This window comes from Alexandromys fortis, unplaced genomic scaffold, assembly GCF_014885135.2.
Source record: "Alexandromys fortis isolate MF-2015 unplaced genomic scaffold, M_Fortis_MF-2015_v1.1 scaffold_175, whole genome shotgun sequence".
NCBI classification, from domain to species: domain Eukaryota; kingdom Metazoa; phylum Chordata; class Mammalia; order Rodentia; family Cricetidae; genus Alexandromys; species Alexandromys fortis.
The window spans coordinates 1,060,813-1,076,337 of record NW_026068065.1 but is presented as its reverse complement, the minus strand read 5'-3'; the positions used below and the strand labels follow the sequence as shown (position 1 = coordinate 1,076,337).

General features: G+C 42.4%; 1 protein-coding gene across 2 annotated transcripts in view; it reads right to left on the bottom strand.

Annotated features, from left to right (window-relative positions):
• Window positions 1-15,525, bottom strand: part of Sobp (sine oculis binding protein homolog) — a 162,961-nt gene that overhangs the window by 132,775 nt on the left and 14,661 nt on the right. For both annotated transcript variants that reach the window (XM_050120562.1, XM_050120563.1), the window contains exon 3: window positions 13,059-13,244. In XM_050120562.1, coding sequence (XP_049976519.1) covers window positions 13,059-13,244 — 186 coding nt within the window. The remainder of the gene's footprint in view (window positions 1-13,058; window positions 13,245-15,525) is intronic.

Sequence of the window (15,525 nt, the reverse complement as noted above, 5' to 3'; positions counted from 1 at the left end):
ATAAATAAATAAATAAATCTTTTAAAATATATGTTATCTTTTTTAAATGTCTGTAAAGACAAGGTCACTGTATAGTACAGGCTAGATTTGGATTCACATATCGCTCGAATGTCAGCATTTGGGGTACTAAAGGAATAGCTTTAAGTTTGAGGCCAAGATGGAATATATAAGCAGGTTTCAGACTAGCCAAGATAACATAGTGAGACCTCGTTTCAAAAGACAAAAACAAAAGCAAAAAAAAATCTTTTGTAAATTACACTTAATTAAGCATGTGTGTGTGTCTGTGTGTGTGTGTGTGAGTGTGCGTGCACGCATATGTGCGTGTGTACCAAGGTGTGGGTATACATCTGGAGGTCAGAGGACAACTTGAATTGGTTCTCTTTTTCTATCATGTGGACTCTGAGCATTAAACTCAGGCAACTGGGCTTAGGGGTAAGCACCTTTATCAGCTGAGCCATCTTGCCTGATTAAAAGTGTCTTTTAATCAACTGAGAATTTTATTTTAATCATCTATCAAAACAACGTCTCTCTTTATCACAAGTGCTTTAAGTGCATAACTTAAGAAACTTTGGCCTACTTAAGACCCTGCACAACCTTGAGCAGAACAAAGTTTAGAATTTCTAATGAGGGGCCCCGATCCCATGACCAGACCTCCCCTCCACGACCCCATCCGACCATCATTCTCTCATAAAAGACTCATTCCATATGCTACTATAACCTTCATACTTCTACAAAAATTCGTGCTGGAATTTTTATCACAATTACATTAAACATATTAATCAATTTGGGAAGAAGATACCTTTTTACAATATTAGCCTCTAATCTATAAACATAATTTAGGTCTCAATTATTTATGTCTTCTTTAATTTTCTTCACAATGAACTCTTTCAAACCACCTTAGGCATATTTTGCTAATTTTTTCTTTAACTATTTGAAGCTGGTATATACAGTATTTAAATAAGTTTTAAGAACTGTTGTGTGGCTAGTATTACAGATTTCAATAAAGCTGCTCATGAATTATGTTTTCCTATAGATTAAGGTTGTGGATTTATACAAATTAACGTTTCAAATCCTTTTCATTTGTTTTTCCAAGATTATTTTAGTGAATTCTAATATTTTCATATTCTAATACAAATGATGGCAAGGGCCATCTACAGAGGTTCATTTCATTTTGGTCTCTAGGGGTAAGCTCTTAATATCACTTCTGAACAGTTGCCACAGATGCTTGTGAATTCTTATGTCATATTAAAGAAGGGCTAGTCTGTTTGTTCTTTGCGAGAGATGTTCATTGTGTTACATTTTATCTAATTATGTTTCTATATCTATTAAGATTTATACTGTTTTGAATTATTCTCTTAATGTAACTAGAGTGACTAAGTTTTACAATTTATATCAATTTTATCAGCCTTGTGTTCCCCCTAAGGGGGAAGAAACCAAGTTAGTCACAGTTCATTATTCTTTTGTATATATCACTGTCTGTGGTTTACTATAATTTTGTTTAGGATTTTACATTGTAAAACGAAAGGTTTCTATTTCAATGGTCACATAATTCTCTTAAAATATCCCTTTCTTTTTTATAACGCCTTGCTATGTAAAGTGATAAAGTTAAGCTAAGAGCATAAAGGAAGCGGCAGTTGTCATCTTTTTCTATTTTCTAGGAGAGTCTCTCTTTTTCTTAAATAGTTCACTGAATTTATCACGGATGGCATCTCTATCTAGACTACTCTTTGGAGAAAGGATTTAATTGTTTTATTTTTGTAAATATAGGACTATTTAGTTTTTCTACTTCTTCATGTGCATGGTTTGGTAATTTAAATTAAACAGAATATGACTTCTCTTCTGCGGAAATTCTTGGAATTACTTCCAGGGGTCACTCGCTATTCACGTGGAACACCAAAACAATGAAGTCTCAAGACAGAAACAGCAATCTTTTCATCTAGACACTTTATTTTCTAGCACTTTTCATCATTTTAAAAGATCTATTATTTCAATTCGCTCTGTTGTTCAGAGTATCAATTAATAATCATTAAAAACCGTTCCAAACAGAAGAAAGAAAAAAAAGTGTTCCAATACAATTGAAATAAATCATGGACATGTATACAAAGGTCATAATGACACTCATTATTATGTATAATTAATCTAACATTTTATAAAAGTTGTTCCAAATATAATTAATGGACTGAAGAGACAGTCTAGGGAATGGGGAGGGGAACAGTAATACGTCTGAGAGAGGATTCATCTCTAGACGACACAAAGAACTAAACAATAAACCCAACAACTCCATCAACAAACAGACTAACAAAATGGACAAGTCTCAAAAGATGAACTACAAATAGCTTATAAGCATATGAAAAGATGATCAACCTCACTAACATTGGAGAAATCCAAGTCAAAACTCTATCAAGCCCATTTTCACTTCAGACGTAATGGCAATCACTAAGAAAACAAAGTAACTTGGGGCTAAACATGCAGCATAGTTGGTCAAATACCGGACAGGATGGACAAAACCTCGAGTTCAGTCCTTAACTCCGCACGAACTAGGCAGGCACGGTGGTGCACACCTACCATCCCAGCACTCAGGAGGGGCTGGCAAGGAGCAGCCAAGTTTGAGTCACAGCCTACTACACAGCAAGTTTGAGACCAGCCTGAAATAGATGAGACCCCGCCGGTTGTGCAGGAAAGGAGGGAAGACCACGTGAGCAGGCAAATGCTGACAAGGATGTAGACAGAAAGCAAACCTTATACGCTGCTGGTTGAAGGGAAATTAGTGCAGGCACTATGAAAATTAATATGTAATTTTTTTGCAAAACTAAAAACAGATCGGCCGTATGACACAAATATCCCACTTCTGGGTATTTACCCAAGGGATTTCAATTCAACACATCACAGAGATACTAGTACATCAGTGTTTATTTCAGCACTAAGCTATGAACTCGACCTAGGTGACCAACAGCAGAGGAATGGATAAAGAAAACGTGCCATGTGTAGACAGTAGAATTTTTTTTTCAGCCATGTAGAAAAACGTAGTTAACTGAGAACAAATGTTGGCAAAGATACAGGGAAAAGGAAACCCTCATCCGCTGCTGGTGAGATTGCAGACTGGTCTAGCCACTCTGGAAATCAGTGTGGAGAAGTCTCAAAATGATAAAAATAGATCTATCATATTACCCAGCTATACCACTCTTTGGCATATGCCCAAAGGACTCGCCATTCTACCCCACAGATACCTGCTCAGCCAGTTGTTCACTGCTGCTCTATTCACGATAGCTAGGAAATAAAAGCAACTTAAATGTTCTTCAGCCAGTGAGTGGGTGGTGAAAATGTGGTACATACACACAATGGAATAGTACTCAACTGTAAAGAAAAGTGAAATCATGAAATTTTAGGTAAATTGATGAAACTGAGTAAGATCATACTGAGTGAGGTAACCTAGACCCAGAAAGACGATGCCGCATGTCCTCTCTCATCTGCGGTTCCCAGCTCCAAGCCTTCAGATGCAAGTATAAGACCTGGAGTCACCACAGAAGTCAGAAAAGCCATAGGAACAGTAACTCTAAACAGGTGAAGGGACTAAGGCAGCTCCAAACAGGTGAACAGCAAGATACGGGAGATAGGAAGAGAGAATGAGAAAAATGGGAGGGACTTTAATTGGGGCGCAGGAGGGGGGAGAGGGAGAAAAGAGCGATAAAGATACTAAGAATATTTGAAGAAGACATAGAGAATATTTTATATTTACATAAAATTACATTCTGTGTGCATTTATGTACACACATGCACACACCACACACACACACACACACACACACAGTTTAACTGCTTGGGGTAATCATGCTCCCACCAAGAGCCATAGATTATCTAACCAAAACCCTAGTACCAAGCATGAGAAACCTCATTTTAAATTGTTGACTAAGGGAGTCCAAGAGACCCCTCCCAAAGAAACTAGACTATTGCTCTTGCCTTTGGTTTCTTCCCAGGTGCTGAAGGTAAGACCACATCACTGAAAAGACCACGCACTTCAGGCATAGGACAGTAAATTGGATTTGACCCAAAAGACTCCTTCTTGAGGACTAGCACTTTCCAGTACTATGCAGGCTGCCAACAATGGCGGGGAGCGCTCAGTAGACCCACCCAGCTGCGATGCCAATGCGCCACACCAACGACCAGCATGGCGAGACATCCCTAAAGGTGCAGGAGTGGCACTTCTATTTGGGGCAGTGACTACCAGCTGTCTAATTGGACTTAAGGCCCATTTAACAGGAGGGCAATTGTGCCCAGCACTGTAAACCTAGCCAATTACCCTTGAAGAGCACCTACTGCCGCCACTTTCTTAAACCAGCATAAATCCTAACTGCATCTGCCACATGTACCCTTCCACCCACAGGTGAGTGGAGCTCTCACCCCTCATCAAAGATGAAGCCGATGCAGACAACTATGGAAACCCACAACAGTCAAATCTGAGAGAACAACTCACTGTGGGATGCTCCAACTCCTGCTGATACATCTACAACACAACCCTGCACCTAAGCCTCAGGGAGCACAGAAGAAGAAGGGGCAGGGAAACTGTAAGAACCAGAGGACCAGGAGATCCTGCAGCAAGACTGTGTTTTCTACACCTCTGATATCTCAGCAATACGTCTGCCTAAACAAGATCTGAAGAAATGCATCTCCAGTTGCCATCCCAACAGGGATGGAGGAAAGCTCTTGGGTCCTGGTCCCTAGATAAAGAGCTACAAGCAATTAATGGTCATATTCATATTAATTAATATCCACAGTCATGTTAAGAGAGGGAGAATTAGTCTCCCCAGGGATGAGCTCCAATCAGCTCAATACAAATAGTCAGGTCTTAAAACATATACTTACAAGCAACCTTAAATGAACTCCGCAGGTTGTACTGACATATATCTACTTATTTTCTGTGGGTGTGTGTTTATGTAACAATGATAAAGAAAAATAAACAGTGAATTTGAGAGGAAGAGGGAACATGGAAGGCATAAGAGAGAGGGAAGAAATTATATAATAATTTAATTAAAAGTAAAATTATAAAAAATATGTGGTTAACGTTGTTTTCAAGAAAATAGGTACAACGGGAAATAATCCTATTCCACACATAAACTAGTCTCAGAAAGACAAATACAGTATATTTCTCTCATTGTGGTTCCTAAATTTTACACTGATATAAATATGACATGGAAATAGGAATAAAACTAAGAAAAAGAAGGGGGGGACTGTTGGGGGAGGAGGAGGCAATAAAGGGGAGGGCAGAGGGGTAGGAGGGGGACTGTGCTCAAAGTACAATGTATTCTTGTTTGAAAGTGTCCTAATGTAGCCGGGCAGTGGTGGTGCATGCCTTTAATCCCGGGACGCGGGAGGCAGGTGGAGCTCTGTGAGTTTGAGATCAGCCTGGTGTACAAGCGCTAGTTCCAGGACAGTTGGGGCTGTTACACAGAGAAACCCTGTCTAAGAAAGGAAGGAAGGAAGGAAGGAAGGAAGGAAGGAAGGAAGGAAGGAAGGAAGGAAGGAAGGAAGGAAGGAAGGACCTAATGTAAATCCAACGTGCAATGAATAAACACAATAAAACATGTTTAAAAGGGAGGGGGAGTATGAGTGTACTTGCTGCCAAACCAGACAACTTGAGATAAATCACATGACACGATGCAAGGAGAGAACCAGCTACTATAAACTCACTGTGGTAGGCATGGGGGTGACACCCAAACACACAACATACATCTTTTTTAAAAACACATTGCTCCAAGTGGTACAAAGCTCCCACGGGCTTTTGGGGGCTGTGACTCCACCCATGGGTTTACTTCCACCTCGCCCAGCCAATTAGCAAGCGCAAGTGACAGGGTGTTTAGACAGGTTTACGCTCCTTTCAGGAATAAAATCAGGTGAGCAGCTATATAAACCACAAAGCTGGGCTCTTGTGGCTGTTTTCATGTGTGTGTGTGTGTACATGTGAGTATGAGCCACGTTGAGAATGTAGAGTTCAGAAGACAGCTTTCTGAAGATAGTTTTCCCTTCCCACCTTTATGCAGCTCTGGGACTCTAACTGAAATGGTAAGGTTTTACAGATACAGGAAATTTTAGCCATCAGGTGACTAACCATATAACTTTGTAGACAAGGAAATATGATCATGGAGTCTAAGCGACCCATGTAATATTATGTAGGCAATAAATGGCAGAGCCAGTGTCAACAGCTCTGGTTGCCTGGTTACTGCCATAACCGTCTCTCCACGGCATTATCTTACCTTTCAGACTATACATTCCTTCCGGAATTAAGAAGATCACACTAAAATCCTTTTTACACCTTTTTTTTTTTCAAGAACACTCGACTGTATAAAGATAATGAACTGGGCTTGGCAACTTAAACCTGTAATCCCAGGACAGTGAGGCTGATGCAGGAGAATTACTCAGAGTAGCTCAGCCAGAGTTACATAGTGACTTTCAGTCCAGGCTGGGCTACAAACTGAGACCCTGTCTCAGAAATATCAGGAGCTGGGGGCGGGTGTGGCCTGGTGGGTAAAAACACTTGCTGCGCTGACATGGTGGCCTGGGCTTGAAGTCCNTAAACATAGAGATGAATCAGGACCTGAACCATAGTAGCTAAGACTTTTGGGGTTCATGCCGTCCCAATCATGTTGAATTTCAAATTACTGTGGCTCAGCATCATTCCCATCTGGCTGTAGGAATGTGCAGGTCTTGACTGTCAAGAGCCTTTCTGCCCCTGCCATACTGACGACTTCTACAGCATGTTTACTCCCACTATGTATATTGTAACTGCAGGTAAAATGATACCATACATTCAAACTCAAACTGAAATGATACTAGTTTGGTTTGGTTTGGTTTGGTTTTTCTGTTTCTTTCTTTGTTGTTTGTCTGGCTTGGTTTCTAGATTTTTAAAACAGGGTCTTGTGTAGCCAAAGCTGGCCTTGAACTCACTATGTAGCTGAGGTTGGACTTGAACCTGATCTACTTGCCTCCATCTCCCGGGTGCTGGGATTACAAGCATGCACCACAACACCTGGCTTTAGTGGCAAGCTTTTGATATATACTGAGCACACTCTAAGTTCCTGGTTACCAGGGATTGTAATGTATATCCATATTGTCTGCTGCTGTGAAGTAGCATTCTGGAAAGACTAATAGATACTGACTGCCAACTTGACAGAATCAAGAATCACCTAGGAAACAAGCTTTTGGGCATGCCAGTGAGGAATTGTTAGATTGACTCAAGTGGAGGATGCAGTATCATTCATTCCGTAGGCTGAGGCCCCAGATTGTGCAAGAAAGCTGAGTACAGGCTTTCATAATTCCCTGCTTTCTGACTGGACACAGTGGGGACCGACTGCCTGCAGCCCCTACGACCATGCTGGGTTGTACTGTGGGCTAAAACTACCCTCTTCCGCTTGCTTTTGGTCTGCTGTTTTCACAGCAAAAAGACAGGTAACTAACACCTACCGGAAGGCAGACACAGTGCTCTGGATAAGCCTGTGGTTGTGAATATAAGAAACTCAATCTGCAAGTTCAAGTATCAAGTCTACCAACTATGACCTGCGTGTCCTCAGCCAAATGGCCTTGTCTCGGTTTCCTTGTTTGTCGGAGCACCCTCAGAGTTCCTGGGGAGAGTTAAAGTGATGTCATTTATTATCTTGGCCCGTAATAACTGTTTAAAAGTATTAACTGTGACAAGATGATTTTGCGTGATTAGCTGTTCCTATTCCATCCCTGCCACTCACTGTAATCCCTCCTGCCCTATCCTAAATTACTTAAAAATTCAAGATTTTCAGTGGACTCTCTCTCTCTTTCTCGATAAATATATCTAGTACATAAATAGTAAATCATCCAAATCCCATTAACTCGAGGTAATTTTATTTAATAATCATATTTCGAGTTGGACAAATAAATAAATGCCAAAGCAATTTTTATTAAATCCTGTTTTCTCAATGGTTATTTGGAACACATCACTCACATGCAAGCCCCAAGACTATTGAATAACAGATAAAATAAATAATGACCATAATGCAAACCACATTCTGATTCCCACTTTCCTGGTTATAACAAGTCCATGTAAGAACTGTAAGAGCCAAAAAGCAACATGCTTATTAACTGTGGGCTACTCTGCTGTATACATAGAGCTCAGAGATCACATGGGCTTTCCATAGTCTCGTTTAAGCTAACGTTTCCTTGGAGCCCAGTTCTCAAAACCACTTAGGAATTTCAAGATTTGTCTTGGGAAAAAAAATATATCATATTTCCATGACTTAGCCTGAACACAAATTGAGAAAGCTCCCTGAATGCAAACCACCCTGGGGGACAGGAAATGGCCATTGTTTTCGAAGAAAAGCAAGATGTGTCTGCGTACAGGAAATCAAGCTGGTTTTTGGAGATTGATCTCAACTTCCCCCGCCCACAAGCCCCTGTGTGCTGTGTAGACAGCTCCACATTTTACCTCCCCCTTGGGAGCAGCGAGGGGAATAGAAATACGGGCACTTATCATCCAGGTCGAAGGCTTTCTATTCAGAACGGTCACAGGAATGCATCAAGAGAAGCATAGCCCCTTTCTTTTTTTCACATTTCATTTCATTTTAAAGTATTCGGGGATTTACAGGGATTCTAGATTTCGAATACGCAAGTTGTGAGCCTCCGGGGAGACCTGGCAAGGCTCCCCTCCACCCTGCACCTCCCGACATGTGGAGTTGGCTGTGGCCATGAGGCCTTCATTTCATCTTTCCTTGTGAACACAGTAATGACACCACTAGCCGCAGCGATTTTTGATTTTTTTTTAAATTCTTGCAAGTAAAATATTATTATGAAGCAAGACCCAGGACCCCCCTCCCCCCAAAAAAAAGGCTTAGATGTGGTCCCAGCTGTACCACAGACCTTTCAACAGAGATTGGCAAGGAGGCCAGACCTAAGCCTGCCTAGTGTTTGCAGAGGACGTGTTAAGGGATGAGCTTTAGAGAAAGCACTACTACAAAGGCTGGTCAGCGGCTAAATGCGATGACTACACTATAAAGCAATAAAGAGCATAGGATCCCAGCCAACCGTTTTTATTAAAACGTCCATCCCGAATGCCTTGCTTCCATCCTCAAACTGGACGGGGGAATAGTGGAGAATTTCTACGGTAGCCTCTTCTGGGCACGTCCTCTCCGAATGAAGGCCGGAAGGGTTGAGCCTGTGTCACAGTCCCTAGCAAGAGAACTGCAGCAAGGTGACAATGTGATTAACCTGAGAAATATCTCAAGTCTTGCTAATATATATTTTTTTTTCTGTCAGTTCAGACAGGATTCATGGTGTGGTTTCAAAAACTAGCCTTGGAGGTTTGTGAATCTATTGAAATGAAAAGGATAAAGACGTGTTGGTGTAGGAAGGCTCGGTAGGTGCTCTGTAACATTTTCTAATATCGCTCTAACAGGGTCTATACGGCAGCCCCGCAGCCTCACTCCGTTACCGTCCTAGACGCTGCAGCAACATCCGTGATTATTATTTAAGGATCACGGTGATTCCCTTCACTGCATGGGGGAATAAAGAAAAGCAAAAGCAGGGCTATTATCCTGTGTTTATAACAAGTCTATTACCATAGTAACGCCTGTGATGTCACAAATGCTACACCCAGGGCCAGAAGCTGTCTCTGAGGGGGAAGGGCGGCTGAGCTTTGGAAAATGGGCACAAGCCTGTGAGGCCAAAGCAGGGTCGATACCGAGGTAATGATGGAAACACAGGGAGATTCCCTCCTCCAGAAAAAAGGAGGGGGTGGGGCAGGACCAGAAGAGCAGTTCCCCGGGCCCAGAAGTGAGCTCACCCACACTTCTTGTATGCAGCTGTGCAAAGGGAGTGGAAATCCAAGTGAATGTGGTATTTCTGTGTTCCCAGTCACAAGCATTCCACTGGGTTCCCTGGCTGCCAAGACGTGAGTGGGATCCAGTGGTGAGCCTGCCCGAGCTCATGAGCCGGCTGAGAACCAGCACTTGCCCAGACAGAGTCTCTCAAATCTGGAAGAGGGGCAAGTGCCTCAGAGGGCAGCCCTTGAAAGTTAGGATTTTCCTCTCAATGACCATGGGACTCATAGGCCCCCAGATCCTCAAGGACAGTAAAGGAGTCAAGTCTCTCCTGAACATAGGGACTTCTAGAATGGGCTTGCAGGAGGAAGCTGTATCTCCTGCCACTGGGGAACCTAGAAGTAATGGCATGTTGATATAAGCATTGCTATTCTGAAACAGTGTGAAATGAAATGGCTACTTTCTATGAAAAAGAATGCTGGGTTGGGAGTCAGGAGACCCTAAGGACTTAGAAGACACATGATCCAAGGGAGCCATTTAACCTGCTTGAACTTTGTGCCTTTAATGACGCCCAACAGGCTATTTCTCAGAATTGCTCTAAAAGCTGCATTAAATAAAAGAATGAGGATGAGGACCAAGGAGATGGCTCAGCAGGTGAAGTGTTTGCCGCCGGTGGATGGAGACCTACGTTCGAGCCCCAGAATCCACACAGGTGGAAAGAGAGAGCCAGCTTCACAAAGATGTCCTTTGACCCTCCGCCATCGCACACGCTCCACACACATCATCACACACACAAATTTGATTTAAAAAAATTCACTCAGCGAACATTAGAGTAGACCACTTTGCGAACACAGGAAAAGCGTTGCCTCCCTGCCCCGTCACAGCTTACAATATTCCAGAATACCTGCCACATGCACAGCCTGACTCTGAAGGCCTGCTCAGCTCGCAGCTACCGCGAGAACTCGCTAATCCTGTCCTGCCTAGCGTGACATTCAGCCAAAGTCCTGCCCACCACATGGTTTAAGTTTCATTTTTTTGGTAAATAGGGTGTTGTTGGAACACAGCCACACTCCTTGATGCATGCATCATCTAAGGTTGCGTTCCTCCTAAGGCAGCGATGTCCTGGGTAACTGTGAGAGACAGTGTGACCCACAAAGTCTACAGTCCTGCCAGGCTCTCCACAAGCAAGGTCTACTAGCCTGGCCCTAGTTTAGGAAATCAACAGTCGTCTCTTTGGGCGAGTTTCTGCTTGGTGAGAGCTAGAAGGTGGAGACCATTGGGGTCTCGTCAAGGCAGACAGGGCAGGGTAGAACGGACACAGAAAAGGAAAGACATCCGTCCCTACACTTTGTTTTCCACAGATGAGTGCCTTGGAGTTCCACAGCAGACAGCAGAAAACCACTGGGGTTTGGTTACCCTGGCTTCTAACTCCTCAGAGTTCCTCCGGCTACGACTTCCAAGGCTCGGTTTTTGGCCTCTCTCCTTTTGCATATTTATTTCCTGATCTGATGTGGAATTAGAGTTAAATAGAAGCTGTGTGCTTGGATTCCACGTGGCTGGCTCCACAGGAAACTTCAGGGCAGGTTCTCTGGCCTCACTCTTGCTCGCCTCAGCTATGCTAATTTCTCAAACCGTTTTCTTTGTTCAAATAAATCTTGGAGACGGATTTGTGTCTGGATACACACCTTCCTATGCCCCAATGATGTGTATGAAGACTCTAGTCCCGATTAGGGCTCAAAAAGAAAAAAAAGAGGCACCCTGTTTGCTACCTAGCTCTCCTGTGGTGGCTATCCTAGGAACACCCTCATCTCCTCAACTCCAGGAGGTAGGACTGTGAGCCCAGGCTATAAATGAGGGACTGAAAGGATCCGCGGGCAGAACCTGTCCTCTTTCACAGTGCTGCTGAGGGACAAAGCCTGGATTGAAACCCAGGTTTTCTCAGGCTGAAGCCTGTGTTCCTGCTACGTTGTCACACCCACTAATTAACACCCTTGAAGCCCTCATCTAAGCCACAGAATATTCATTCAGTTGGGAGCTCTACATCTACAAAATTACCTACCCTTTTCTTGCCAAGTAGCCTACGCAAAATATGTCTTTGGTCCTTATAAACTCTGGTCCCTCTGTATCATTAAAACAATCAACCAAAGGAAAATAAGATCACCGATAAGGAAAATATTACATGATTCGCCAATTATGTCAACAGTTAGCACTAACAATGAGTTTAATAACAAATGAGTCTTAATTTAATAACATAACTAATGGCCGCTGTATGATAGATCAGTTTGACTTGTTAAAATATAGTAGGCCAACAAGACAATGTGGTCAAAGCCACGAAGGAATGCTTAAGACAATGTATAAATACACTGTAACTCAAGCTGAGGAATCTGTATTGAAAATGCCCTCGCTGTTTATGGGAGCATAATCAAACATCTATCCTCTCAAATATGAACACAAGCATTAATGTTAGCACGTTACAATAAATACTGCTATTATAACTCAGTATTTGTCAATGTTCAATTTGACACAAACACAAATAACTAGCAATAAAAGTAAAGCATTCTCGCAAAATTCCACCATTTCACAGCAGGCCAGAGTTTTCCTGGGTATTTGCATGAACTACGTCTGGAAGCTACAGCGAACACCATCAAGCTCTGCCCTCCACCACCAAGATTTAATGCACAGTCACCTAATTTTCTGGAAACATAAAACAACCGATTACATTTTCATGCAAGTGGAACTCAGATTTCCGTCCTTGTAAGAGCTCAGAGACAGCTTTCCAGGAATGGGAGAGGATTCTGTGGAGACGCTGCATAATACAACTGGCTTCTTGAATGGATTTAGAGGAAGGCACGTGCAGGAACATGTCTGCCACATGTCTTCTTCCAAAAATGTCCCTTTCCTCAGAAAACCCCAAAGGCCTGGCCCTCCTTATGCACCACCCTCTTCGATCATGTGTACATTTTGCTAGCCAGTCATTGTATATATCTTATTCTAAAGAAAAAAAAAAGAACCAAAGTAAGTGGCTACAGAGAAGGAAAGTATCTTTTTCTGAGTCTGGTGGAGAAAAGTTCTGGAGTCAGTTGAACACTACAGTCCAAGCGGAAACAGATAAGGAAATTTTGGGGATAATAGCAATAATACATTAAGCAATATGTGAACTAACACTTATCTATAACATTCATCAAGCCATATTCATTTAAGTTGAGTTTTTAATAAACTATCTAAGACAGCGAAAACGATTGCATACGGACTGTTGGGGTTGGGAATCCCAATAGTGCTTACCTGCTGGCGGCTTTATAAAAGGTGGTGGGATTAAAGGTACAATAATGGGCACATTGCCATGGTCCTTTGACCCTGCAGGTGAGTCACTGAGTCCATTCCCAGTGGCAAGGCCTGAATAGCCCGCGCTTATATTGTATGATGAAATAACACTGTCCTCCGGTAATTTTGGTTTTGGCAAGGAATTTTCTGTAAGAGAAAAAAAATCATTCAATATAACCAAGAACTTATTCATTAGACTTAATTTTTTTTCCTTATTTCTTTAAGTACATTGGTTATGTAAGAGAACGAAATTTCCCTCGCAAACCTTGAAGCAATTTCCCAGAACTCCACAATCCATCCTGAAGCTTTATAGTTTTGCTACCAGCAATTTCCAAAGGGCTTTTCTTTATAATTTGCTCCACTATGATAGTTAATATCCCAGCTGAATCTTCGTGATGAATTTTAGCACTGTAAAATCCCACAGAAAATGGAGAGGCAATTAACCTTTTCTACGAATAAAGGGATATATAGCAAGCATCACTCCCTGGCCATGGGGGAAGCCTAGAATGTATCCCAGAACGGTAGCTCTGTCCCACTGCATTATGAATCTAAGCCATGGTATAGTCAACTGAACCAAACGATTACATCAAAATACAACAAAAACTACTATTGCACTGGGTATTGTAATATCCATTAAAATGAACAAAAAATGGAAATAAAATTTGCACACAGATATCCTTGTATCACACAGAGAAGGGGGGAGGGAGGGGTGGGAGAGAAAGAGAGAACTTCAACCATGAGAAGCATGGGAGTCTTCCCATGTTCCCCGGAGACAGACGATCACCCAGGCGAAGGACGACTGAGGCTATTAGTTCATAGAATATAAGCGCAGGACTTGCATTTTTTCATTTGCAGCAAAATTGATGATACTATCTTCATAACGTGATGTGCACAATTTCATAGCAAGCTTAACATAAAATTTGTCATGAAGATTCAATTCCACACGCCTGCAGGACGGCTCATTTACAGTCCATTGGCATATAAGAAGAAGAGCGCTTTCTTAAAGACGTGGAATGAGGTATTTGAACAGGTATTTTGCCGATCGATTTTGATGCAACATACACACTGAGCCAACAGCCAGCGACAAAGAACAGTTAGTTGTACCCACATTTTACCAAAATTTCCTCACACGTCCTTCCTCTTTTATCTTATACACAGACTCGCTTTCCAAATTTAGGTTTCCTAATTCTGGAGTCACACAGGCTTCCCACTTAGGCTCGGCACTGCTGTCCACTCAGAATCCATGTAAATTCTGCTCTGCCATTCCTCCGCAATTGCCACACGCTAGCTGGACTTTGATCTAACCATCTACAGCTTGTTCTGCTCTTGACCCTCTGCAAGAGCGTGGGGCAGCAAGACAGGGAAGCCGACACACAGAATGAAAATAAGGCTTCCTTTTAGAACTCCCATCCAAATGCAAGGAATGGGGGCTCACAAGACAGCAGCGACCCCCCCCCATCTGAACATATAAAACCCTGCATTGCGCTTCCCAGAAAGCCCCAGCCCCCAGCACTGATGATGCATCAAAGGGACAATGGAGCTCCCAGTCAGCAAGCACTGCTTCTCTGCAGGACTGCAGCCCTAAGGTCCTCGCTCCTGGCCTGTTTTCCCAGTGCTGTGTCTATTTTTGTTTTCTGTTGAGCTCTGGTGTTCTGTGGAACTCTGCTTACAGGAAAGCACAACTGGGAATACATCTAAAGCGACTCTTCTGGAACCTTCCCGCCCCCAGCTCCCGTTCACCCAAGGAATTTCTACACAACACGAAAGGTATAGGTATGTAAAATATGTACACAAATCAGACATTTGCTGATAACACATCATGAAGAAATTATCTAAAAACAATCCCTGTATCATTGTACATGCAATTTTGCCATTTATGAAAGATGAAAGCAAATGTGTATATTAATGAGAGGGATATACTGGTGTCATTTCACATAGGGAAGTAAATCTTGGCTGAAATGTCTGTTACAATGTGATACAGAACATCATCAACATTTCTCAGTGTTGGTCTGTATTTTGACTTGTAATCAATGCCAGGAACCCCACTGCACAGAATGCATAGGGCAGAATGGCAGGGGCATGTTTACAGTCATTTTGGAAATTATTGGAAATTCTGTCCTAATCCCAATCCAAAATTCATTTAATGATTTTTTTTTTAAAAAAATGCAATTCAAGTCAGCTACGCAGATGCCATTTTTAAAAAGCTAGAACCCTCATCCAGAAACAGACGGAAGCAGATGCAGAGATCTGCAACTCACCACCAGGCTGAGCTCCCGGAGCACAATCAAAGAGAGGGAGGGGTGATAATAGGAACAAAGGGGTCAGGACCATGGTGGGGAAACCCACAGAATTAGCTGACTAGACCTAGTGGGAACTCACCGATTCGGACTAGCTAACAACTGGGGAATCTACATGGGAACCAAACTCG